The following is a 27831-nucleotide window of genomic DNA, read 5'->3' on the forward strand; positions in this document are numbered from 1 at the left end:
GTTCTAATTTGATTTGTAATTTGTTTGTGCAGGGATCTTACAAATTTTAACTATGATGAGCTCGGTCCTTTGCCTTCTGGGTGGGAAGTCAGAAGTACAGTGTCAGGAAGAATATATTTTGTGGATCACAACAACCGAACTACACAGTTTACAGATCCCAGACTGCACCACATAATGAAGTAAGCTATTTGAAACATGTGCCACCTTTTAAAAGAATGACTCAGTTCTTGTGATGCATAAATACCGTCACGAATGGGTACTAATCCCCAAGTTTCTTTTCCAATTGTAGTAGCTTTAGTTTGTGCAGGTATTTTTGTAGAGTCGTGCAAATGTCTCTTGCAGGTACCCTGTATACCACTACTAATACTACATCACCTTGGGACAAGTCAACCTTTCCAGTGTGATATTTATGGTCCCTGAACCGTGGGAGAATATCGTTGAATTGAACTTTTGTAGTAATCTTTGTCACCTAGGCATTTGTAATGTTTTTAAATCAACAACTTTCTACTAAATTTTAGACTCTTGTCTAAGACACCCAAGTCTTTGAATATCAACACTTACAAGTTTCTCACCGCTGAAAAAAATCTGCATTTTTATTCTTAGAGTAAAAGTAAAAAACTTCACATTTCCTGATACTATACTCAATTTGCCATCTTGTTTTTGTATGAATAGAGGAATTAGATTCAGCATTATAATTAGTTCAAGCTGAGTTAATTTGCATTAAAAAGAAATGTCTTGGGGACTCAGTACCTCTTGAATTTTCTTATTGCATGTCTATTTGTTTCTGCACACCTTTTGTTGAGGATCTTCACTTGGCTGTATGTGGAGGATAATTTTTCAAAGATGTCTCACACAACCCAATACAGCTACATTTGATTATTAATTAAGAGAATTTTTAAAAATTCATTTGTGGGACATGGGTGTCTGTCGCTGGCCAGCCAGCATTTCTTTCCCATCCATAGTTGCTCTTGAGAAGTGATGGGAGCTGCCTACTAGAAATGCTACAGGCCATGTGCTGTGGGTTGAGCAATTGATACAACTGAGTGGCTGGCTAGGCCATTTCAGAGGGCAGTTGAGAGTCAACCATGTGGGCTGTGGAGTCACATGTAGGCCAGACCAGGTAAGGACGGCAGATTTCCTTCCCTAAAGGACATTAGTGAACCAGATTTGGGCGGCACGGTAGCACAGTGGTTAGCACTGCTGCTTCACAGATCCAGGGGCCTGGATTCAATTCCCGACTTAGGTCACTGTCTGTGTGGAGTTTGCACATTCTCCTCGTGTCTGCGTGGGTTTCCTCCGGGTGCTCCGGTTTCCTCCCACAGTACAAAGATGTGCGGGTTAGGTTGATTGGCCATGCTAAAATTGCCCCTTAGTGTCCTGAGATGCTTAGGTTAGAGGGATTAGCGGGTAAATATGTAGGGATATGGGGGTAGGGCCTGGGTGGGATTGTGGTCGGTGCAGACTCGATGGGCCAAATGGCCTCTTTCTGCACTGTAGGGTTTCTATGATTCTATGAGATGGGTTTTTCCAACAATCGACAATGGTTTCATGGTCATCAATAGATTCTTAACTCCAGATAATTCCAGAATGTTAGGTTTAACATGTGAATACCTGTCATTACAGAGATAACAGTATAACTGTCTAATTCATACCTAAGAACAAGCATAGGTCATTCAGTGTTTCAAACATGTTCTACATTCAATAAAATTATGACTGATCTGTACACTAAATCTATCCATCTGTTTTGAGATATTAAAACGAGCTCAGTTCATCTCTTGAGGGGATGTAAAAGATCCCATAACACTATTCAGAGAAGGGCAGGGGATTTATCCTTGGTGTTCTGGCCAATACTCATCCTTCAAACAGCATCACAGAAAACCACCCAGAAAGTGGTGAATCTGTGGAATTCATTACCACAGAAAGTAATTGAGGCGAAAACGTTGTGTGATTTCAAGAAGAAATTTGATATAGCTCTTGGGGCTAAAACGATCATGGGGGGGGGGAAGGGAGGATCCGGATATTGAATTTCATGATCAGCCATGATCAAAATGAATCGCAGAGTTTGAAGGGCTGAATGTCCTACTCCTGCCTCCATTTTCTATGTTTCTGTGTAAAACAGATTGTCTGGTCATTATCACATTGCTGCTTGTGAAAGCTTGCACAATTTACCATTGTGTTTGCGACATTACAACTGTGACTACACTCAAAAATACTTAATTGGCTTGGAGCCATCCGGTTGTCATACAAAGAACTACATGGATGCAAGTTTTGCATGGTTAATCTCTTTGAACCTCCACTATTCTTGACTTTTCACCATTTAATAAATATTCGAATATATTTTTTATTTTGGTCCAAAGTGAATGACTTTGCACTTGTCCATGTTAAAATCCATCTGACACAGTTTTGTTCACTGTTATCAATCAGTATCTCTTTGTAACCTTATGCTGCCATCTGCATTACTCATTATACTTCTAATCTTTGTGATATCAACAAGCTCGAATATATGGCTCTCTGTGGCATAAGCTAATTTATTAATAAACATAGTATACTCTTGATGCTTCCTTATAGCAATCCATCTCAGTTGAAAGAATCAAACCAGCCATTGCCAGTGCAGACAGAGGCACCTGTGGAAGAAGGGGAGGGAGAATGGTCTGTCCCAAGGTGCGAGCGGGATCTAGTACAGAAGCTGAAAGTGCTGAGGCATGAGCTTGCTCTGCAGCAACCGCAAGCCGGGCACTGCCGCATTGAAGTCTCCAGAGATGAAATCTTTGAGGTAACATTGATCTGTGTGTTTTAAGAGTGTAGAGTTAGGCACTTATTATCTGTGTTTGTATTTATCCCAGGCAGTTTTGAAAGGTGCATCTTATGAAACGTTTTTAGGAAAATTATTAAATTATGTTCTGTTTTTAAAAAACACTTACCATAGTTTTTTCTCCTTAGGAATCATACCGGCAAGTGATGAAAATGAGGCCAAAGGACTTGAAGAAGCGTTTAATGGTTAAATTTAGAAGTGAAGAAGGGTTGGATTATGGTGGAGTTGCCAGGTAAGATTTGTTCAGAATCCCTCCAGTGCAGAAGGAGGCCATTTGGCCCGTCGAGTCTGCACCGACTTTCCGACAGAGCATCTTACCAGGCCTACCTTCTGCCCTATCCCCATAACCCCATGTATTTGCCCTGCTAATCTCCCTAACCTAGACATTTTGGGACACTAAGGGGCAATTTAGCATGGCCAATCCACCTAACGTGGACATCTTTGGACTGTGGGGGGGGGGGGAAACCAGAGCACCTGGAGGAAGCCCACGCAGACACGGGGAGACTGTGCAAACTTCACACAGACAATCACCCGAGGCTGGAATTGAACCCGGGTCCCTGGCGCTGTGAGGCAGAAGTGCTAACCACTTTACACTAAGTCTGCAGTCATCTGGTTGCTGACTGCAAAAAAAGGACGGAAGTGCTTGCAACACTGCACTGTCTGCAGATCTACAGTAGTGGCAGACCTTAGCAAATTGAATTATTGGGGCAACTATGGTGCAGTGGTCAATTGGTGGCACTAAAGTACACACATGGCTGCAATTTGAACACTAACTGCTTTAGCAAACAGATAAGGCTTGCACCATCAAGTTAGGAACACTCGAGCTCTCCATACTGGTTTCATAGTGATGAGTGTTCACCGTGTGCACACTCTCAAGTTCAGAGAACAAGCAGCATTCTCTCACTCCTGAGTTCAGAGATTCTCTGAGGCTGAAGCATTTACTATTCTGCATAACTTGAGCTGCACAATTGGTTTAGTGAAGTGCATTTAATTCAAGGAGAACAGATGAGGCTGATGTGATTGGAAGTAATCTCCCTAGCAAAATGGTAGGGCCTGTGCTAAGAATGACAACATCGATTGGTCAAGCTCATAAGCAGGATGGTGAGATGGTTCAAATGAAAACTGGAAGTACCCACACTATCGTAAATCACAATACCAAACTAAACATTCTAACCTGATGGGGGTGTTTTATGTGGGTCATGTGTTATTAGCAGGTTTATTACGTAGGGAGGGTGGTGGTTGGGTATTATCTTTTACTTTACAAAGTGAGTGGTGACAGTGTAATGGTTTCCGGATTTTGCATATTGCAGTGATATCACTTGCCAGCCTAGTGCTTTCCAGGCTTTCTGAGAAGTCATCTCACTGCTGCCCATAGAGCAGAGTGTGATCCAGGTTTTGGGGGGCGGGGGGGAGACAGAGAAGGTGGTCAGATGTAAAAGCATTGGAAGAACATGATCCAGTCTAACAAGTGGGAAAGAATGTTATCCTTCATCCATCAAACTTGGGAGCATTGTGAACAGTGAGTGTTGTGTATTTGGAGTGTTACTGTGTGTGGCATGGCCCCTTTAAGAGGACGGTCAGGTGATCACTCCATGATGCCATGATCTCCAAAGGCTGACGGCAGTTGGCAAATTGAAGCCTGCACAGTGCACACTTAAAAATACATTGGCCTGCTGTTTTTATTAAAACTTGCATGGACCTCTTGAATGGAACTCTGCACCTCTCGCCAAAGACAGCACAACAGTGACGATGATGCTGGAGAACTGCAAAAGGGCATATGCCGGTTGATAGAATGGGTGGACAGATGAAATCTAGTGTAGAGAAGTGTCAAGTGATTCATTTTGGTATGAAGAAAAGAGAGAGACGATACAAAATGTAGGGTGCAATTCTGAAGGGGGTACAGGAGCAGAGAGATCTGGTTGTATATATGCGTAAGTCATTGAGGGTGGTAGGGCAGGTTCTGAGCGCCGTTAAAGCATATAGCATCCTACACTTAGGGGCATAGAGTTCAAGAGCCAGGGGGTTATATCAATCCTGTCTGGAACACTGATTCAGCCTCAATTGGAATATTGCATCCAGTTCTGGGTGCCACACCTTAGGAAAGATGTGAAGAGTGCAGAAAGATGCATGAAGACGGTTTGAAGGATGAGGAACTTCAGTTACGTAGATAGATTGGTGAAGTGGGAATGTTTTCCTTGGAGAAGAAAAAGTTGAGAGGAAATTTGTTAGCAGTATTTGAAATCATGAGTGGTCTGGATAAGTAGATAGGAAAAAACGTACCCCACTGGTGGAAGAATTGAGAACGAGGGCACAGATTTAAGGTAGTTAGCAATAGAAGCAATGGAGTCATGAAGAACAAATTTGTTCATGTGACAAGTGGTTGGGATCTGGAAAGCATTGCCTGAGAGTTGGGAGGGAGGCAGTTAATGGGGAATTGGATTATCATCGGAAAAGAAAGTGTGCAGGGCTACGAGGAGAAGGCCGGGAGTGGCACTCAGCAAATTGCTCCTTAGAGATCCAGCATGGACAGGATGGGCCGAATGTCTCAACCATTCTGTGATTCTGACATCCAATTTGGATCACAATCTTCCTCCCCCACTCCCATTCTTCCCTATTTTCTGCAAACCCTGGTTACTGTCTATTGCCCCACCTCAGTTTCTCCTAACGTTCGTCCACCTTTCAATCCTGAGACACACACACATCCTTCTGTAGTGCATGCAACCACAGGTAATGCAGACATATGCAGCACTGTTGAAAGGGTGGGGCAGCCTCAGTCAAAGTTTCGCATACATATGCTGATGCACAGGAGGGCTGGTATAGCTTGTATGGTAACAGTTTGATAATTTCCTCGAGGAATAGAATTCAAAAACAGAGTAATCATGTTAAACATGCATGGAACCTTGCTTTGGTAACAGTTATTTGGTGCACAGTATCGGTCTCCACATTACAAAATGATATAGAAGAAAAGGATAAAGTGCAAAAGACAATTTACAAGCTTGATATCAGAACTGAGAGGGTCAAACTAGCAGGGAAATCCAAATGAAGGAACAAGGGTTCTTTTCCAGTTATGCTGGAGTTCGACAAAGTAGCAGATGTTTCTACTCATGGGGGAGCCCAAAACTAGGAACTATAAATATAAGATGATCACTAAAATCCAATAAAGAATTCAAGAAAAACTTATTTTCCTAGAGGGTGGTGAGAATCTGCAATTTGTACTGCATAGGATGATTGAGTTACAGAAGGGAAAAAGGAATAGATGGGTTCTTGATGGGGTGAAATGAAGTTAAATGGCAGGAAGCTTGTGTGGAACATGCACATGACATTAAATGGTCTGTTTCTGTGCTATAAATTGCCTGTAATTTTGGAATTGGAGCTATGTTAGTAAAAGTAAATCCAGAAAAAAAATCTTCAGGTGGATGGACCATGAATAGTGCTGACCCAGAAAGCCATAGGTGTAAAGTCAATTGAGGTGTTTAAAAGGAAGATAAATCTTTATTTGCAGTATAAGGATATTAAGGGCCGTGCGGAAAAGGTCAGGAATTCAGATAATAAGGATAAAGCTGCCACTTCTATGAAAAATTAAAAAGCTGGCCTGATGTCCTAAATGCCCTACACTGGCTCTGATATTACAGCCCTGATTCTTTTCAAATATTGTTTACTTCTGTTTTCTTGTCTTGTAGGGAGTGGTTGTATTTGCTCTGTCATGAAATGTTGAATCCTTACTATGGACTATTTCAGTATTCAACTGATAATATCTACATGCTTCAGATCAACCCCGATTCTGCTGTTAACCCCGTGAGTATCTAAAGTCACAGTGAGAGTTGAATAAAAGCAAATTGTTTTCTTAATGTTCTGTAAGCGATCAAACTTTATCTGTATAGATTTCCTCTGTAAGGCAAGTATGCGCAGCAAGGTCCAACCACCAGAAATAACAGCATGTACATTTTTTGGATGGCCCGCATTTCCATTCCAAAAAGAAAATTTATTAAATAGAAGAATCAGACTACTTAGGCCTGGTAAATTACCCTATGATTGGCTTATATTCAATATCATTTAATTTCTGTTGAATTGTAATAAAAGGAATTATATTTGTTCTTCTAGAAAATTCTTATATTGCCACTGAAAGAAATTTGTCATGGAAGAGTCATGTACGAATATCAGCCAGTTACTGCTCAACTATAATTCTTTAATGCCTACACTTTTTCCAGTCGCCTAAAAGATTAACTTGAAACATTTGTAAAAATCCCAGTCTATATATGGACTGTAGATTTTGGATTTCATTACTTTCATGCTGGAAATATTCCTGCTTGTGTTGATTCACAAATCTTTTGATAATTGTGTTTCTTAATCTGTTTGATGAGAGGAGAAATGAGCCTCAGTGTTAGGTTTCTGGTAGTACAACATACGAGCATTCACATGGAGTCATTTCCACATAACGTCGCCATGAATTTGTTTGCTTGGGTCTTATTAAATTTCAGTGGGTTTTTTTTGTTTTCATGATTCAACCCATGCAACATTCAACCTTTTTCGTGCACGTACAGGTTTCACAATCTTTCTGATCATCTTTTCTATTTGGAGTTAGGAAGATTAGCTTGAAGTTGAATTGATAGGACACCACTCCCCCACCCCCCCGGCTCTGTTAAATGTGCTGTGATAGAGTAAATTATATATAGCTCAACAATGGCGCTATAGACATGATATTCTAAAACAGCCTCCCCAGTTCCCCGCACTGACATGTATGAATCTTCTCAATTGTAGTTTTGAACAAATTCACCTGGGCATTTTAACAATGAAATATTCTGTTTCTTGACATTGGTCCATTTCTGCCATTTAGTACAGTTCTGACAGCCAGTTGTTATCAATGTCTTCACACTGTAGAATTCTCCGGACACCGTGAAATACATCCATTTCATTTTAGACGCCGAGTTCACGGCCAAGTTATTCCACATTCGGAAGTATATTCATAAGTTGAAATTCGTAAGTTGAAATTCACAACCTCAGCTTCCGGTTGACTTAACTTCTGCAGTGCCTGTGTAAGGTGCCTATATGTCACTGAGCAAGAAATCTTATTATGGGCCTGTATTTGGGGCACGAATACTTAGCCCAGTAGCAATTTTGTTCTCCCCTTCCAGTAGAGTTTTTGTTTTTCTGCCATGGTGGTGCTTCTTCCTCTACAAATGCTAGTGAAAATTGCTCTTTAGGTCAGTTCTGAAGGCAGCAATGCAGTCTCATTCACTTTACTGTGTGCTGCCACTGAAATCAAGGTTGCCAGCAGTGTTGCTGTAAAGTAAATGGAGCACATTGTATAAATCATTTTCATTGATAGTCATCAGTTAATTTGAGTATAAGACTGCCTCTTTCATAATCACAGTTCTAATCAATTTCTACTTGACAATGGTTCTAAACTGAATTTTTTTAAACTATTGAGTATTATTCCTATTTGACTGGTTGTATCAGTTTAATTTCTGGTTTTGTCTTAGTATTCTTTTGCTTTAATGTTACATAATTCATTGAAACATTTGAGAAGAATGATTATGTGAATATTTCTGGTTCTTTTGCTTGTTGGCCACAGGATGGCAGCATTTTACTTTTTAATCAAACAAGTGAATATTTCTTCTACAGGAACATTTGTCATACTTTCATTTTGTGGGTCGGATAATGGGACTTGCCGTATTCCATGGGCACTACATTAATGGGGGTTTCACATTACCATTCTACAAGCAACTGTTGGGTAAACCTATCCAGTTATCAGACTTGGAAACTGTTGACCCAGAATTGCACAAGAGCCTGGTTTGGATCCTGTGAGTTGAGCTAATGGAATTACATAACTGTAAAATTTATTCTTGAATTTTTCCTTCCTGACTAATGTCTTCCTGGCTGCACATCTGGACAGAAAATAACTAAGTAGAGGTTTGAGATTGCTACTTAAGGAAAGGTGCATTAATTTTTCCAAGGAATAGATGTTAGTGCAAAAGATTAAAAGAATTAAAATTGCACCTTTTATAATCTGAAAAGAGTTGGTGCATAAAAGTAACTCTCGATAGTTTAGTTCCAAAGCTGTTAGGTGTGTCATGATCTCATAAACCACAAAGGTGAAGGATTATACTATTGAGACTATAGTAATGTTTCTGGACCTTTAATTCAGATTTGCCATCTATATTTTGCGATTTCAGATCTATTTTAGAATGTTGTAGTTCTGTAAAATTCTCTATATGCATGTTAAATACTTTATGGTGGAAGATAAACTTATTAATTAGGGGGTTGCTTAAGGTTTTGATGCATCAATAGTAAGCATTGGTATATGTAGGACAGTAGTATTTGAAGTCTGAAAAAAAATTGTGTGAATGCTTTAAAGGAAGGTAGAAAGCGACATTTGATATTCTATCAAATCGCAAATAATGCAAGTATCATTAGCCAGCCAATTGCTTCATAACTTTTTTACTGTTGCAGTGAAAATGACATCACACCTGTCCTTGATCATACATTTTGTGTTGAGCACAACTGTTTCGGTCGGATTATTCAACAAGAGCTGAAACCAAATGGCAGAAATGTTCCTGTAACGGAGGAGAATAAGCGAGAATATGTGAGGTAAGTGGTTTCTTTTTCTGTTACTTTTTTGGGGGGGGGGTGGGAGTTGAAGGTGCGAGGAGCTGTACTGCTCCTTAATGCAAAGTTTGAAAAACACATTCCCAGTGAGTGCCAATAGCGGCCGATGACAGTTCCATCCGTGGATTTTTAAAACAATGCATCTTGATGAGGTGAGTAATGTTATATCTGGAAAATGTTTTCTCCTGTCATGGAAAAATTAGAACTCTGATTTTGCATTCAGCTTTTCTGACTCTGATATCGCGAGTGCATTTTAAGGAATTTCTGCACCTCTAGCCTGTGCTTAGGTGCCAGTTGGACCAAACTCACCAGCATTTATTTAATTTTTACTCAGTTGCCAATGTAACTTGCTAACTATCACTTTAAAAACAAAATAATTATAAGCAGGAACTTCAGAGATTAATGAAAAGCATCCATTAAATGTAGATTGTCCATTGTCTCCCAAGTGTATTATACGTGGGCTTGTTTCACATTAAAGTAGATAATACTCTTTCTTGTATCTAGAGGGAGAGTGTTGAGCATATTCACATCCCAAATACAATTGGCCATTAAGATTATTCACCATCTTGGTTATAGTTCTACTATCCTAAATTAAAGAATTGTTTTGGGTACCCAACAGTGCAATCAGCTCTTCCAATATGGAAGAATCCATTCTGGCAATACTTGGCTGCTTTCCAGTTGATCCTATTGTGCTTCTATTGTAAGCTAATATTTGTAGAAATATAATTTCTATCACTTTATTCAGCATTAACATTGGCTGTACATTTTTTGCACTTAATTTTGTCTTTTCGTACAGGTCTGTTTAAATTGGCCTGTAAATTTTGCACATCTAAATTATAATATGTATGTTTGCATTTATTACATTTCTGACTTGATCCTATTAATCCATCTTGCCTTGTTTTCAGGCTTTATGTGAACTGGCGGTTTATGAGAGGAATTGAGGCACAATTTCTGGCTTTGCAGAAGGGATTTAATGAGCTTATTCCACAACATCTGCTTAAACCTTTTGATCAGAAGGAAATTGAGGTAACAAACTGGTTCATATTTAGTAAAATATATGGCTTTAGATAGTTGAAGACAAAAATATTTAATGGCTCCTAATTCCCATTTCACTCTGGTCGCCCTGGTGCCTGATGTTGGAACTTGTGTCATCATTTAGAGTCTAGAAACCAAGCCCAACTATTGGAATCCTAATGTGTAGAGTTTCTATGTGCGTAATATACGGTACATAGAGTACATCACACTGTTCTAAGGTTGGAGTCTTTGGGTGCACATTGGCGAGATGCAAGGCTTGGGAGCCTTTTGTGCATGGATGTTATTGGTATTTAACTGGCTAAAGCCATGCAACTCATCAGTACACTGATAAGCCTCCCACTACTTAGCCAGCCAGTCCCCCTGTATCTGGTAAACAATCATTATTTGCATATTGAAATATTCTGAACCTGTCTGGCAGAGCTTTGTTTTTATGGAGTTTATCGTTTGTGTCTCCCTTTACAATTTATTGACAATGCTCTTCGCTGCTAATTTATTATAAAGTATTATCACTGATGTTTTGCCAAGTTGTGCTTCAGAATTGTTTAGATTTGCTGAGTGATGAGATGTACGACACAGTACTGTTCAGTTTTTAAATTTTATGGCTGAAGAGCAGAGTAGGCAGTAGTCATCTAGTATTTACAGCTGCTAAATTAGTGAAGCATAAGCTGGTTTTGCCAGCTGAGATTTGCTAACCATTTGTATGTGTAGTTTATGTGAAAATGAAGTGTACACTTAAATGCGACAAATGCTAATCCTTTGAACATGCTGTGAATATCAGAATATATGCTTATAGAAGGTGTGCATCTGAATTTTTCTTCTTACAGCTGATTATTGGTGGATTGGGAAAGATTGACATAAAGGACTGGAAAGCTAACACACGTCTAAAGCACTGTACCTCAGACAGCAATATTGTGAAGTGGTTCTGGCAAACAGTCGAGATGTTTGATGAAGAAAGGAGAGCACGGCTTCTTCAATTTGTGACCGGATCTTCCCGGGTACCTCTGCAGGGATTCAAGGCACTACAAGGTGGATATCATATAGATCATAATTAGTTATGTAAGCATGTTGGGCGACCCTGGTTTTCCTGTGCTGCACAAATGTAAGGTTGTATTGTGAACTCCACTCTAAATAAAGTGATAACTGTAAGTGGTGATACAGTGACATTCACATGCACTACATTGGGTCAGACAACTATACTTGTATGTAATCAACAGACTGATATTGCTGACTAGATAAAGAGCAAAACTAAAAATTAATAAGTTTCTGTGTGCTACAAAATTTATATTTGGTTTTAATAAAAAATAGCCTTGCAAATACATGTCAATTTGGCCCATTGGTGACACTCTTGTCTGTGACTCAGATGATTGTGGGTTCACACCGCAGTCTGGGACATGAGTATTCATGACGGAGTAGTACTGAAGGTGCCATTTTAAAAATAAAACGTGATACCAAGGTGTATGTAAAATCATAGAATGGAATCATAAAATGGTTACAGAACAGCAGGAGGAGGCCATTTGGCCCTTCTTGTTCATGCCAGCTCTGTGCAGAAGAATCTCAGCTATTTTATTCCTGTAGCCCTGAATTTTCTTTCCTCTTCAAATTCTGTTTTGAAAGCTATACTGCCAGGTAGTGCATTCCAGATCATAGCCCTTGCTGTGTTTTTTAATAGTTTTCCCTCATGATGCTTTTGGTTCTTTTGCTGTTCGCTTTAAATCTATGTCATATGGGTCTTGACCCTTTTGCCAATGGGAAGAATTTCTCTCCATCTAATCTTTCCGGACTCCTCATAATTTTTAATACTTTATCAAATCTATTCTCGACCTTCCCTTTAAGAACAACAACCCCAGCTTCTCAAATCTGGCCATGCAACTGAAGTCCCTTATCTCTGGAACCATTCTCATTAATCTTTTCTGCATCTTTCTCGTGTCTTCATATTCATTCTGAACTGTGTTGCTCAGAATTGGATGCAATACTGCAATTGAGACCAAATCAGTGTTTTATCAAGGTCCAGAATTTCCTTGTTTTTATTCTACAAGCCTCTAAAGCCCAGGATCCCGTATGCCTTATTAACCATTTTCTCAACCCGCTTTTGTGCGCATATATCCTGAGGTTCCTCTCATCCTGAACCCCTTTTAGAAATACACCCTTTATTTTATATTGTCTCTCCTCATTCTTTCTACCATAATGTATCACTTCAAATTTCTCTGCATTAATTTTCACCTGCCATATGTCTACCATCAGCCCATATATAAATACCTCATGCAGCTATTCAAAGACAAGCAGGGGAGTATTCCCCATTATTCTGACTGATTAGCATTTCTGTCGTTGATGTATGTGAGGCCATGTGGTACACAAATTTGTGCCTCAGTTGAACAGTATGTCAAGGTTTACAATCTATTTAGCGGATGACTGGGAAGGCAGGTGTAATCAACAAAGATTTTGGTGTGGCTTAGAATTGGAAGAATTTGACACTCATTCAGAAGTGTATATTGGGCCAATAGTTTGATAGTGCAGTGGGTGTTGATGGGCCAGTTGAGTGAGATGGAGGAATGGAGCTGGGGGCAAGGATGAATCTTCTGGTGGTGGTGTGGCACTGTGAAAAGAAGCCATTCTTGGAGATACAGTGACTACATTCACATAGAACCATAGTATCCCTACAGTGCAAACTCTCTGAAAGAGCATCCCACCCAGATCCTTCTCTCTGCCATACCCCTGCTCATTTACCTTGGCTAATCCACCCAAGTTACACATCTTTGGACACTTGAAGGGGCAATTTAGCATTACCAATCCACCTAACCTGCACATCTTTGGACTGTGGGAAGAAATCGGAACACCTGGCGGAAACCCCCACCGATACGGGGAGAACGTGCAAACTCCACGCAGTCACCCAACGCCAGAATCAAACCTGGGTCCCTGGTATGGTGATGCAGCAGTGCTAACCACTGTGCCACCCTTATGAACTCATTCACAAGAAGGTATTCTAATAGAACAGAGCAATGGAGAAGCATTGGAAGGAAGACTGTATAGTCAGTAATAATTGTGGAACATTAAGGAGAGATAGAACACAGGGTGGCACGGTGGTTAGCACTGCTGCCTCACAGTGCCAGGGGCCTGGGTTTGATTCCCGGCTTGGGTCACTGTCTGTGTGGAGTCTGCACGTTCTCCCCACATCTGCATGGATTTCCTCCAGGTGCTCCGGTTTCCTCCCACAGTCCAAAAGATGTGCTGGTTAGGTGCATTGCCCATGCTGAATACTCCCACAGGCGCTGGAGTGTGGCGACTAGGAGATTATCAAAGTAACTTCATTGCAGTGTCAATGTAAGTCTACTTGTGACACTAATAATAAACTTAAAAAACACCATGAAAACAGTCTCAAAGATGTCATTTGTGACTTTGGTTTGGGTTGTTTCAGTGCTGTGGAAGGATGGAGGTTAGATTAGAGGGAGTTGGACATGGATCGGAGCAGTTTGGCTAGTGGCGCAGCTGTTTGTGAAGTACAGTCTTCAGCGCTACAGCTGAAATGTTATCAGGGCTGGCTCCAGTGCACACAGTCATTTCTTGATTTATTTTGGAGTGAACCGTACTGACAGAAGACTGGCATTTGTGGTGAGAACGTCAGGGGAAAGCTGAGATTAATTATCCACTCGAAGCTTCTGGCTGAACGTGGCCGCACATGAATTAGTCATAACTTTTGCACTTGCATGCTAAGCTCCACCATCATTCCAAGTGGGGTTGTTCAAGAGGCTAACTCCTCTGGTTATTAGTTTGGTTATCCACTGCTATTTATGACTGGATGGGACAGGATTGCAGGGTTGTTTTTTTGTACTGGGCATATTTGCAATATAAATGACTTGGACGAAGGAAGTGAATGTACTATCGTCAAGTTTGCAGATGACACAAAAATAGGTGTGAAGGCAAATGGTGAAGATGATATAAAGAGTCTACAGAGGGATGTAGGCAGGTTAAATGAGTAGGCAGAAATTTGGCAGATGGAATATAAAGTAGGAATATGTGAAGTTTTGCACTTTGGTAGGAAGAATGAAGGAGCTGAATATTATTTAAATTTAGAAAGTCTGCAGAAAACTGCAGTCCGGAGGGATTTGAGAGACCTTGTGCATAAATCTCAAAAAACTAACATGCAAGTTCAGCATGTAATAGGGAAGGCTTCAAAGAAGAATGGAGCATAAAAATAGGGATGTTTTGCTAATACTATACAAGGCAATAGTTAGACCACACCTGAAATACTATGAACAGTTTTGGTCCCCTTATCTAAGGAAGGACATACTGGCATTTGAAGCAGTCCAGAGAAGGTTCATTAAGTTGATCCTGTGTATGGGGGAATTTTCTTATAAGGAACGATTCAGTAGGTTGGGCCTGTGTACTCATTGGAGTTTAGCAGAATGAGAGGTGACCTTATTGAGATTTATGATTCTCAGGGAGCTTGACAGGGTAGATGCTGAGAGGTTGTTTCCCCTCATGGGAGAAACTAGGGCCAGAGGGCATAATCTCAGAGTAAGTGGTCACCCATTTAACACAGATGAGGAAGAATGTCTTCTGAGGGTAGTGAATCTGTGGAATTCTTTACCACAGAGGGCTGCAGAGGCTGAGCCATTGTGTGTTCAAGGCTGAGATAGACAGATTTTTCATCAGTTAGGGAATCCAGGGTTATGGGGATAAGGCGGGAAAGTGGAAGATTATCACATCTGATCAGGCAGGATCTCATTGAATGGTGGAGCAGACTCAATGGGCCGAATAGCATACTTCTGCTCCTACATTAGAAATATGAGGCTTTCTATTAGCCAGTTTTATATATTTTTGACTTGATTTATTATTGTCACATGTATTGGATACAGTGAAAAGTATTGTTTTTTGTGCGCTATTATAGACAAAGCATACCATTCATAGAGTACATCTGTAACCAAGTCAATAATTTTCAATTATATCCTTCAACCTTTTAATATATAAAATGTCTTGCCTACTCTCCCATGTTCAAAAATGGCAGTGTAACATGTTAGAAATGTATGATTATTGTCTTTGTAAATTCCTTTGTTTATAAGTTATATTTAGTGGCAATCATTTTATGAACATCATAAATGTATCTTCAATTGTTAACTTAGAGATAGTGGATTTGGCTTGCTGTCCTTGAAGCCATAACTGGATTGTTCAATCGTGGGATCCTAATTTATTCTGTAATACTGTTTCAAAAAAACTAGTTACTTCATTGTTTAATTGTCCATTGCCATTTACGATTGGATGTAGCGTGATTGTAGGGTTGCATTCCAGTATTGGGCATCTTCTCCTATTGATTTATGGTTTAGGGCAGCACGGTGGCACAGTGGTTAGCACTGCTGCCTCACAGCAACAGGGACCCAAGTTCAATTCCCGGCTTGGGTCACTCTCTGTGTGGAGTCTGCACATTCTCCCCGTGTCTGCGTGGGTTTCTTCCGGGTGCTCTGATTTCCTCCCACAGTCTGAAAGACGCGCTGGTTAGGTGCATTGGCCATGCTAAATTCTCCCTCCGTGTACTCGAACAAGTGTTGGAGTGTGGCAACTAGGGGATTTTCACAGTAACTTCATTGCAGTGTTAGTGTAAGCCTACTTGTGATACTAATAAATTAACTTTAAAACTTTAATGAGTTATCCATTGGCCAGAAATCAGGTACTGCAGAATTTGCTTTCTCCACTGGTCCCTGGATTGTGATTAATTCACTACTGTTCAGCATTGTGTTTTTATAGCATAAATGATGAAATACAGTGGGCATTCTGTTTGCTCTAAGCTATTTTCATGCTATGCCAAGGCTTTACCTAACGGTCCTTGATTCTGACACTAGGTGCAGAGCACAAATTCTTTCATTTGACTGAAACTCTTTCACCTTGCACATTGCTTATCTTTTGCAAAGTTAAAACTGTTTTGTTATTTGCTGTATGGTTTAACTAGATTTTGTATTTGTAAGGTTCTACAGGTGCTGCAGGCCCAAGACTTTTTACCATCCATCTGATTGATGCCAACACAGAGAACCTTCCCAAAGCACATACTTGGTAAGTTTCTGTTAACAAAGTAACATGCACAATGGTTAGCAGTGCTGCCTCACAGCGTCAGGGACCTGGGTTCAATTCCTGGCTTGGGTCACTGTCTGTGTAGAGTTTGCATGTTCTCCCCATCTCTGTGTGGGTTTCCTCCGGGTGCTCCGGTTTCCTCCCACAGTCTGAAAGACGTGCTGGTTAGGTGCATTGGCCATACTAAATTCTCCCTCAGTGTAACCCGAACAGGTGCCGGAATGTGGCAACTAGGGAATTATCACAGTAACTTCATTGCAGTGTTAATGTAAACCTACTTGTGATACAAATAAAATAAGTAAATAGTCATATATCTGAGACCCTCCAATCAATTGCTTATCAATTGTGTCATTCAATCATGATAGATTATGTAAAATTACTTGTCTGCTTTCCACTATGCTCAAAAATGACTATGTAACTACTAGAAATGCATATTTATAGTCTTTGATAGTTCCTGAGTTGACAAGTCATATTTAATGACAATCTGTTTCTGAAGGTCCAAATTGTACATCAGCATAGTTAACCTACAAGTAATGGATTTGGCTTGCTGTGCTGGAACTATAGCATGATTGTTCAATCATGACATCCTAATTTATTGTGTAATATTGTTCCAAAAAAGTTACTATTGAATGATAAGTCAGTGGAATGTTGTTTTCAATGGATTTGTTTTCTGACCCAGTGAGTAATACGCCAGAATTTTACCGCCTCACCCGCCCCAGAATCGGGGCGGGCGAGGTTCGCATACTGGCATCCTCCGTTGGCCTCGGCGATGGGCGAGGCGGTAAAATTCCAGCAATAATGTCTTTAACTCAGCTCCACATAAGCTAATGATAGGGTCACATCCCTTTCCAGAACAAATTCAGAGCCCCATTAAGATTATTTTTCAATGTCTGAATGGACTAGCTAGTTTATTATGTGGATCACCGATGAATGTAATCACATGTGGCCAATATTGTCAGTGTATTCGTTTACTGAATGTTCCCTCTCTCTTCAGCTTTAACCGTATAGACATTCCTCCTTATGAGTCCTACGAGAAGCTTTACGAGAAGTTGTTGACAGCCGTCGAGGAGACTTGTGGCTTTGCAGTGGAGTGAAGCACGTGAATACTTGCTTTAAAACTATTAGGAACACTACAGGAAGGAAGCTCTATGAGCTTCTTGTTGAGCAGCGCACTGTATGACCAGGAGAACTAACAATTCACTCACATGGTTACTATAACTTACAAGTGACATAATGATGCTGATCAACTCAAAAACGAAAAGGCGGTAGGATTTCTAAAAGCAAACTAGGAATCTCATAAGTGAAGAAGATACTGTATCTGTAAGACAGAAAAATGGACCTGTTTCAGTTGTATTATACATTTTTAAGTTGTGTGCTTGAAACTTTATTTCAAAAACTTTGCACAGTGAAAGAGGACAGATCCTTGCACATTTCACTTCTTTCCTTCATTCCTTTCCCTTTATGCCCTGCCCCGCCCAAAATAACTGTCTGATGGAGATTTTTCATTCTTCCAAAAGCTGGAACTGGCATTTAGAAATGCAGGATGTTAGATGAGAAATAGCTCTGTTTATAGCTACAGTATTCCTTTTTTTATCAACTCTTTCAGCGCAGGCAGTAGCTATACTTAGTGTGTTTTAACCAAATCAGATTATTTTTAACCTATATTTTGTTAAAAGAGTTATATTCCTCCACAGTATGCTGAGTAACTTTTTAAGAATGGTGTATTTACAAATATATATATAAAAATACAATGCATTTTGTTCTAATGCGATGAGCCTTTGAGTACTGAAATCACATTTTGGCTCTAAAGTTAAAATTGTCACATTAAGATGTTTGTTCTAAGAACAGTTTGAGCTAAGGAATCCTGTGGGTGTTTGTATTCCTGGAATTCCGTTTTATAATACACATAAAATAGAATATCAGTTTTACATTTAATTCTAAACAAAAATGTCTGCATATGTTGAAACCTGTAAGTGTCTTTCAGTACTCAAAAGATTAATCCAGAAATGTTATTTCCATAGGAGTCCAGCGTTGAAAGAGTTAATTGGGAAATAACAGGCACTGTTTTGTAACAAATGGTGCATTTCCAAGTCCTTTATTTATAAATGTGGTTTATCTTTAAATCTGCTTTTTTTTTTACTTTTATGTTTGACGCTAAGGTGGGGACCTGCAATGTCAGTCTTTCATGAAATGCTCTAATTTTGTAAGCAGAATTTAAGAAATGTACCAAGTGCAAAACTGGTTGCCTCGTTATTAAATTAATTAACCAGTTAGAACTGTACTAATAGATTGGGCAGATAAGTGGAGAACGTAAGTTATGAAATCTTTATATGTTGACACTTGCATCTATGTCTTAGCAATTTACTGCACCTTTTACAAAATTCTGCAAGTTTTGTCTTTTGTTTCTGGATGTTAAAATTGTATTTTGAAAAATTATTTTCAATTTATTTTTGATTAACATTTTGTTTGGAAACCTAAGTAAGTGGAAAGGAAGTTATCTATATTGTATTGGCGACATTGACGCATTTTCAAGAGAGTACTGCAGCTTTAAACAGAAATCATTCATGAGTTGATGGCAACCATTGTTTTTATACATTTGAGTCATCTGTATTTTTTTAAAGAGACACTATCCCTTTCCTTTGAGTTTGTTAAATTGTGTACTATATATTTCAGACTAAAATCCAAGCAGAACCAATTTGATGAGAACTATGGTGTAAATTGCTGTAGAAGCTAATTGTTTTTATACGGAAATGTGACCAATACCATGTCTGTTTTAAGCCCAACACTGTTCAGTTATGAGCTTGAGCAAAATCAAGTCGATACATCAGTATCTTTCCTACATGCTCTTGATCGCTACTGAAAGCCACAGGTACTTCTAAAGATATTTTCCAAAATGTATTTTAAAGAAGCAGATTTTTGTAGAGTTGTTTTTATAATTCAAGAGTGATCAAGATTTCTGCATTCATCAAAATCATGGCTTTGAATTCACAAAGATACTATGTTGAATGAGAGTAAATTCAGAAAGGAAAAGTCTTACTACACTGTTGATGTTACACAACGAAGACACAGACTGTGCTTAATCCCATCAAATTCAGAAGGCATAAAATCAATTTTCTTGTTGGAAAAAGGTTCTATCTTCTGCACTATTGAAGCATACCCGAAACCTTAGTCTCAGGGAATAAAGTTTTGCTAACTGCGTGCATTTTTCAATGCATTTACATTTAGTGATTCTTTGTTCCAGAAAGATTGCACAAAGTTGCAATTTCTCAGCTGTCCTTCACCGAAGTGGCATCGCCTTTCAAATGCTTGTCGACCATAATTTTGCTTGTACTGCCAGATTTCAGAAGTTACCTTTTCTGTTTTGCTCAGTGTGCTATATTTATGCAGCGTTTGTTTGTCAAGCTTCCCTAATATTTGAGTCCAAACACACTGAGTCATAATTTAAAGTGGATTTTCCAAACAGTAGTAATTAACCATGGTATGAACAAGGCTTTCAAGGTTGTTTTAGTAAGTGTGTCAAAATACTGTAATATTTAAATATTTTGCTTTTGAAAAACCAACAGCAGGCATCTTTCTGTTCTAATCTTGGGTCAACAGAAAGGGGTCTGGATCAACCCTGATCAGGCATTTTACTTGGATAAGAAATACTAGAAAACAATGCCATGTGAATGGTTACTTTATTCTTTATAAACAAATTTTACTTGTCTTACTGTAACCTTTAAAATTAGCAAACAGGCAACTGTTTTAGCTGTCCAAGTTAATTAATCAAAGTACTTTAGTTTTTAGTGCACTCCAAGACATGAATTTTTGAAATTGAATGTTTTGAATCACAAATCTCATAGTTTTCCATTTGTATGAAGCTTCAAAAATCAGAAGAAATCAGCGCAATTTAAAAGAAGCTGCATAGTCCCACGTCAGAGCTAACGTATTGGTCTGAATAGAGAATTATTCAGAGATGCATTTGCATTGATACCAAGTTTCAGGATATTACCACAACTTTAAATTCAAACTCAATATTTGATCTTTTGCAAAGAGTTTGTTGGCAAATTTTTGATGTAAAATTGGCATCGTCTGTTTCAGAAGTTGTGCTGTAAAGAATCTATTGTGCTTACCCCAATGTTGAAAGCATATCTTTAGTTGTTAAAATTACTAAAAGATGCAATGCTTCTTAGTGCACTAAGCCCATGGTCCAAAATAATCACGAAGCTGGATTTTCTTCCTGAACTTCAATAACTGTATTGTTAGATACAGAAATGGAATTACTGTTCTGTTTGCAGAATTAGGACATTGCATACTATAAACTATAGGGGCGGCACAGTGGTTAGCACTGCTGTCTCACAGTGCCAGGGATCCAGGTTCGATTCCTGGCTTGGGTTACTATCTTTGCGGAGTCTGCATGTTCTCCCCGTGTCTGCAAGGATTTCCTCCGAGTGCTCCGGTTTCCTCCCATAGTCCGAAGGACGGGCTGGTTAGGTGCATTGGCTATGCTAAATTCTCCCTCACCCAAACAGGCACCGGAGTGTGGCAACTAGGGGATTTTCACAGTAACTTCATTGCAGTGTTAATGTAAGCCTACTTATGACACTAATAAACTAAAAAAAAAAACTTAAAATAGATATACTAATTAGCAATACTACAGCTTTTAAATGTCAAGTCACAGAAAATTTGCAATTTTTTGCCTGGACAGCTCCTGCACAGTTGGGAGAGGTATTCCTTACACAAACTGCATAAAATGTTTTTAATTTGGGAAGTTGTGGTATCCCTCCACTGTATACAAATACAGTTACATTGCAAACCTTGTAGTACTATATGATTTTTAAAAAATTGCATTTACTTACCCCAAAAAGAACCAAGACAAGGTAATATAAAATTACTAAGACAACCGCAACAACTAATTTGCGTGAGCTTTGGAAGAAGATACACTTTAAAGAATGACAATATTCAAAGATTGTAGTTCTGAAATATTTTAAATCCCGTTCCACACATTTATTTTATGCTTTTATGTTATAAATTCAGATTGTAATTCTGGGGCATAAAGATTAATCCAATGATAGTGATTTTTCATCTGATAAATGGCTTGCGTGAATAACAATTCATCTACAGAAGCCACTGTGGTGATGGAAGACTTGAACATGTGACATTATAGCACTTTAAAGTTAAACACGAGCATAGTTATCCAGAGCTCCCAAGTCAGTAAATGTAAGATATAGCTGCGGTATCTCAAATTAACAGTCAGTTAAATACAGATTGGTGTTTTGTACTTGGGTGGCAATGAAGGAGGAACTTTTAAAAAACATTTCAAATAAACCGAAACAAACTTGCTGCAAGAAAAATATTGGTTGGTGGCGGATGGGGGGGATGCTGGAGGATGGAATTTGGGAGAGGAAAAACTTTTTTAACCTAGGACCTCTACCTAACTGGTGAATATTAACTACTGCATAATTGCATAGAAGCTAAAGCCTTTTATTAATGTGGATTTTATATAGAATATACAATATTTGTCCACTTTTGGAAGAACGAAAAGTATGGATTCCGTCCAAACTAGAACATAGTGCTTTGGGTTATGAAAACATGTTTTTCACAAGTTAAGTCTGCATCTTTTTGCATGTTGTTTTGTTAGAGGATGGGAGGACAGTTGGAGACCGTAATTATAATACCATCTGTGGAGAGAGAAACTGAGTTAATGTTTCGAGTCCATATGACTCTTCAGGACTGGCCCAGCTCTGCAGAAGGGTCATATGGACTCAGAATGTTAGCTCTGTTTCTCTCTCCACAGATGCTGCCAGACCTGCTGAGTTTATCCAGCATTTTCTGTTTTTATTTTCGATTTCCAGAAGTTGCAGCATTTTGCTTTTATGTTATTGCAATTAGGATGATTTTTAGGTTTCATCTTTTTGCCCTGAATTTGTGTGTGATAAACTCAGCAGCAAACACTGTTTTTTTTAATTAGGAAAGACAAAATACTTGTAATTGGGAAAGCTTGGTGTTTAATTCCTCGGGATGAAACAATGCCAAGTAAGAAAAGTAGAACTTGCATCTATGTCACACCTTTTGCAACCTCAGGCATCCCAATGCGCCTTACAACCTATAAAGTACCTTTGAATAGTAGTCACACTTGGAGGAAATGTGGCAGCTATTTTGTGTACAGCAAGGTCCCACAAACAAAGCAAAATAGATGTACATAATCTGCTTTAATATGTTGGTTGAGAATTAATTAATCAATAAGTAGTTTTTTTTAATATATGGAATGACCATGTTATATGACCTGATGTATCCTACTTGTTCACAGAGAAAAATAATGTGGATTTTCTTTTAAAGATTCTTTTGCTTTTGGGAACCCAAATGTTGAATTTCTTCATTTTAGAGGCAATAACTGAATGAACCTGATGCAGATCAATATTGGCTGGGATTTTCAGTCGCTTGTGGTGGCAAAAACACAAACAGGCATCTTTGAAAATAGCGCTCCTGAAAAGTCTCAGTATCCCAATCCAGCTGGTGCTCATGACCCATAACCCAGAGCGCTATCTGGGACGTGCTGGAATTTTCAAAGCAAGGGAGAGGGATGGTGGGAAGGGGTGGATTGATTGTGAACGTGTGTGCCTCAGATTAGGTGCCCTTTAAGCTTTGTGAGGAGTTACTTAATGGGCTGGGAAGGGCAGAAGTTGATTTTCAATTCACAGAGTACCACAAGCAGACAGTCTGCTGCACATTAGTGTTCAGCTGTTGGGTTCAATGCAAGGGCACTGAAATATTGTTTTATGATAAATTTTTGCCACCATGGATTTTGTTCCCAGTTAGGCCAAGAGCTTTTTATTTGGTCATTTGGCCACTTTTGTGTATGGTGAGACTGTTGGCCCTCTAATGTACTGCCTCCTCTATTCAGTAAAGGACAGTAGGACAGGCCCTGTCATACTTGCCATCTGCCTTTGACGCACGTGCTCAGCAGGCAGCTCCCATCCCGTGACAGAGCTCACGTCGTGAATTGGCTACCAAGCTTGCCACTAGCCTAGTTAAGGTATATACATTTGAAGATTGTGTCCCGTGAGCAACACATGCAGTGCAAGGTCAGAACCTGGAAATTATCTGGACATTAGGTTCCTCCCTGCCTTGAAAATCCAGCCAATTGACTAAAATGAAAGATGCTGGCAAGTAATTCCATGAGGGAATTTATGTCTATTTGTCAGAACCCCAAATTTCACAAAAAAAGGCATTGCATGAATCAAATTGAATTTCACTGCTGGTAGAGAAAATGAGGAGAGTAGACAATATCCTGACAGGTGACTGTTGCTACCAGATATTCCTCTGTTGTATTGGAATGCCTTTCTGGTTGAATTTGAGTTTCCACTTTCGTGATGGGGATGTTTGAAATAGCTCTTCACTGTGTTCTGACTGTGATGATCTGGTAGCATTACTGATGCTGCAAAATCAGTTATATAGAATGAGGAGGTTATAAGGCTTTGTTTCCAGTTATTATGCAAAAAGTATTAAATGACTTGTTTAGCAAAATATGTTGGGCATACTTAGTCAGAAAATTCAGGCTATATCCCCTCTATTAGGTTGTGTACAATGATCGATGGGCTTTAAATTCAAAATCCCTCCAGGGGTTTGGGTGCAGGGGCAGAAGAACAAAGTCTGTTTTTTTTCTGGGCAGTTCACATCATCATCTATTTCCAGCTGTAACACTAACTGATAGAATTACTTTGCAAAAGTTATATCTCAGAGACCAAGTAACTGATTTGTTTATTGTAATATTTTTGCTTCTACCTGCAATATACGTTTTCCTGACATTGGGGGGATGAGTTGAAAGAAACTGATCACTAGCAATGTGGACAATACAGCTTCCAATGAATACTTTCGCTCCTTTTCTCCTCCATTCTGTATGATGCACCATACTTAACGTTTCCTTCAATGAGACAGTTACGGTTGGAATCTTAATCATACAGAAGTGGTTTAAATTCCGGTGTGATAGTTCCAGGCTCCATGGATGTAGCCATGTTTTTGAAAATTATCATTGAGCACCTCTTCTCTACATACTAAATTCCACTAGTTGATAATATTTCAGTTGATATTACTCGTGAAAATATAAAACTGCAAGTAAAACAGAGAACCTATCTGCCTCAGATCTGCTGTGTCTGTCACTGAAACGATTCCATGCTGTAAAGATGATTAAGTTGCATTATAGTGTGGTCTCTGACAAGTAGCCGTTAGCCCCTTCCTCCTCATCCCCTTTGCTTCTACCTCTTCCCTGATTAAAATTAATTAACTGTTATCTCTGAACACTAATGGGAATTGTCACAATACATTTATTTTAGTTGTTGAACTTTGCAGTGTAGGATGTATCACTTCGCATTTTATTGTAATATTTTCCAGCACATTTTATGTCTCTTTAGAAATGTCACAGCATTTATTAGAAAGGAATCGCCACACGCTGCTTAAAGAAAAGTGTGACTCCTTTATTACATCCTATTTATGAGAAGAAAAATCAAAATGAATAAGAATGGAGTCTTTATAATTTGTTTTTAGGTTCATAGCCTCTTCCTGACGGAGTTCTCATCAATTCTACCATTGGTAGGTTGTAAAATTTGTGCTGTACAATTATTAAAGTGGGTTATAATGTACTGTTAACTAAGAATGGAGTTAGATCTGTCTGTTGCAGCACTGTATTTGAAAAAGGTGACTTTCCTTTTTCCTCTTTATGGAAAGTAATGGCTTGGGCTATATCTGGATCATGGTTATATGGTAAAATTGTTATAATTTTGGAGTAAAAAGAGGAAATGATGGAAAACCTGAATTCAGATTTCAAGAAATGGGTTGCTAAATTGATAAATTAGGACTTTAATATCCAATTATCTTCACCATCAAACATTAAGGATTGTGCTTATACCCTTCACTTTTTGTTTCTTCATTCTGTGACTAAGTTCTCCAGCTACCCGATGTCCGTTGGCTCAGACAAGCGTTTATCAAATAGCTCCCAAATAAACTGGTAGATAGCTTCCAGTAGCAGACACGGATAGTGTGATGTGATGATAAGTGATCGTTGGTGAAAGCCCATTGATGCTAACATTGTTTTGAAGCTATTTCTAATCCTTTGATTGTGCAATGTATAACACTAGCATTGCAGAATCAATCTCTCACTATTAATGTAGGGATATGAGAGTTGACTGTAAAATTCAAGAAATTTTAGTGGACATAATTTGAGTTGATTAAGAAAAGCAAATATGTGTGTGTTTGCTACATCTGCAAATGACCACAGAACTTTCCAATTTGTCCCCTGAATTTGTACAGTGACAGGAATGATACTGCAATAATCGTAGCTTCATAGATTTTTGGAAGATGCCATAAGCGCCAGCGTTATTTCACCTTTCATTCCTTTATTGTAATATTGAAAGTACTTGTGCCATTTCTTACTTTGCTCGTGGTAGTTTGACTCCCCTGTCTTGTGCTACAATACACTTATCCCGTTGTCATCTAATGTAGAACTTTACCTGCAAAAGTTAGAGGTTCTACTTTGACTTTTGTGGGGGGTTTTTAAATCAGATTTTTTTTAAAGGTGTGAAAATAGCACTCCTAAAGGTGGTAATGTTCTGGTGGTTCAAATGGTTCAAAGTTGCTTTGCTCCAGTCTTGAAACACCCAGGCTTCTACATAAGAGATCTGTCCCTTTTTATTTTATTTTTTTCTGAAATAAGCCTTCTGTTGCAAATTAAATTGTTTTGACACATATTTATTAACTAGTAACTAATCTGAGAAAAATTATTGCTGTTTTACCTTTTTCAATGTTGCTGCTAAAGTCTTACCTTTTTAGCACAGTTTTGTTGTGAACCATGTACAAAATCTTTGTTTTAACTGTGAATTGAAGTATTTTTAATTATTGATGGTATTGAATAAGGTATGGACTGAATTTGATGGCTGGTAATTGAGAGGATGTTGGACCCGAGGCCACATTTGTTTTTGTTACATGCAATAAAATTCAAATTTTAAACAACTTGTGTTGTTTTGAATTGATCAGTTTTATATTTATTTTAGAAACCTGAACAACTGAAAAAAAGTCTTAGAATTCAATAATTATACAAAAGATTCCAATGAGTTTTTAAAGCTTTTTAAAAATATTACATAATTCACTCGGAACTGAATTTTGTACTGCAGTTTGTTAAATGTGGAGGACCATTCGGCCATTCTAGTTTATTCATCCAGGAATAAACCTATTTTATCCCCATCACAACATCCAGTTGTTAAATGATCCAGGGGTTTCTCCCTCCACTGTCTTGCTTAGAAGTCAATTTCATACATTGATCAACCCTCTGTAAGTTTACCCTCCGAATCCTACTTGTCACAGTTTTAAAACTTTGGTTCTTTACATACTGGTTCTTCCCTAGTCATATGGCCGACATTGGCAGCATATAAACTCTGCTGCAACACTGGTCATTAGAAACTTCGTGGGATAGATAAACAGTATTTCTCTGAATTAAGAGGTGACAAAACAACAAATTAGAGTATTAATATCTCTCAACATTCTATGATTATGTGCAGTTACATTCATTATATTTCATTACAGACAGAAATTCTTTATACTTCTTCGAAAGGTAAATGGAATCTCTGGAGTAAAGGTGGTTCATATCTCAAATTGAAGCCCAGTCACCCTTCTGCACAACAGAGTCAATAATTGGTTACCTGAGACAGGCAGAACACACTATTCTCGATCACTGTTGATGATTGAGTGGTTGACCTGACCCTGAAAATGATAGATGGACATGGATAGATAGAAAGGGCAAACTATCCCTTAATCATCTCTCTGCAGCCTTCAACATAATTGATCATGCCATCCTCCTCTAATGGCTCACCACTGTCATCCAGCTGGGTAAGATGACACTCGCCCAATTCCATTCTCATCAATCTGATTGTAGCCAGAGAATCGCCATTAGTACCTTCTTCCCATACCCTTTGGTATTCCCCAAGGCTGTATGCTTGGGCTCCACCTATTTCTCAACTACAAGCTGCTCCTCAGTGACTTCATCCAAAAACATGCCAGTTTGCACAAGCACATTGATGACACCCATCATTAAGCCAATCGATCCCTCTACTGTCTCTCAATCGTCAGATTGATTTATACATTGAGGGTGAATGCAAACAATATTGTACATTTGGAGACCTACGGCTGGACTTTTATACCCCCATTTGTGTTGAATGGAGGTGGGTGGGCTTTAAAAATGACAAGTGGGACCTGATTCTTGGCTTCCCAACACCTTTCCCATCACTGGAATCTTTGAGCAGCGCAGGATAGGGGCGACGGTAGTGAGCCTGCATTCACCACTCCCAATCTTG

At 38.9% G+C, this 27831-nt stretch overlaps 1 protein-coding gene across 3 annotated transcripts in view; it reads left to right on the forward strand.

Annotated features, from left to right (window-relative positions):
* The window catches only part of smurf1 (SMAD specific E3 ubiquitin protein ligase 1), a 129732-nt gene extending 103250 nt beyond the window's left edge, over positions 1–26482 (forward strand). For 2 of the 3 annotated variants that reach the window (XM_078240138.1, XM_078240140.1), the window contains 10 exons: positions 33–179; positions 2569–2773; positions 2941–3044; positions 6493–6607; positions 8435–8613; positions 9263–9400; positions 10324–10444; positions 11278–11479; positions 16408–16492; positions 17505–26482. In XM_078240138.1, the coding sequence (XP_078096264.1) occupies positions 33–179; positions 2569–2773; positions 2941–3044; positions 6493–6607; positions 8435–8613; positions 9263–9400; positions 10324–10444; positions 11278–11479; positions 16408–16492; positions 17505–17604 (1396 nt within the window). In that variant the 3' untranslated portion in view covers positions 17605–26482. The remainder of the gene's footprint in view (positions 1–32; positions 180–2568; positions 2774–2940; positions 3045–6492; positions 6608–8434; positions 8614–9262; positions 9401–10323; positions 10445–11277; positions 11480–16407; positions 16493–17504) is intronic. The other variant, XM_078240139.1, reaches the window with a different exon arrangement.
* The last annotated feature ends 1349 nt before the right edge of the window (positions 26483–27831 follow it).

This window comes from Mustelus asterias, chromosome 23, assembly GCF_964213995.1.
Source record: "Mustelus asterias chromosome 23, sMusAst1.hap1.1, whole genome shotgun sequence".
Lineage (NCBI taxonomy): Eukaryota > Metazoa > Chordata > Chondrichthyes > Carcharhiniformes > Triakidae > Mustelus > Mustelus asterias.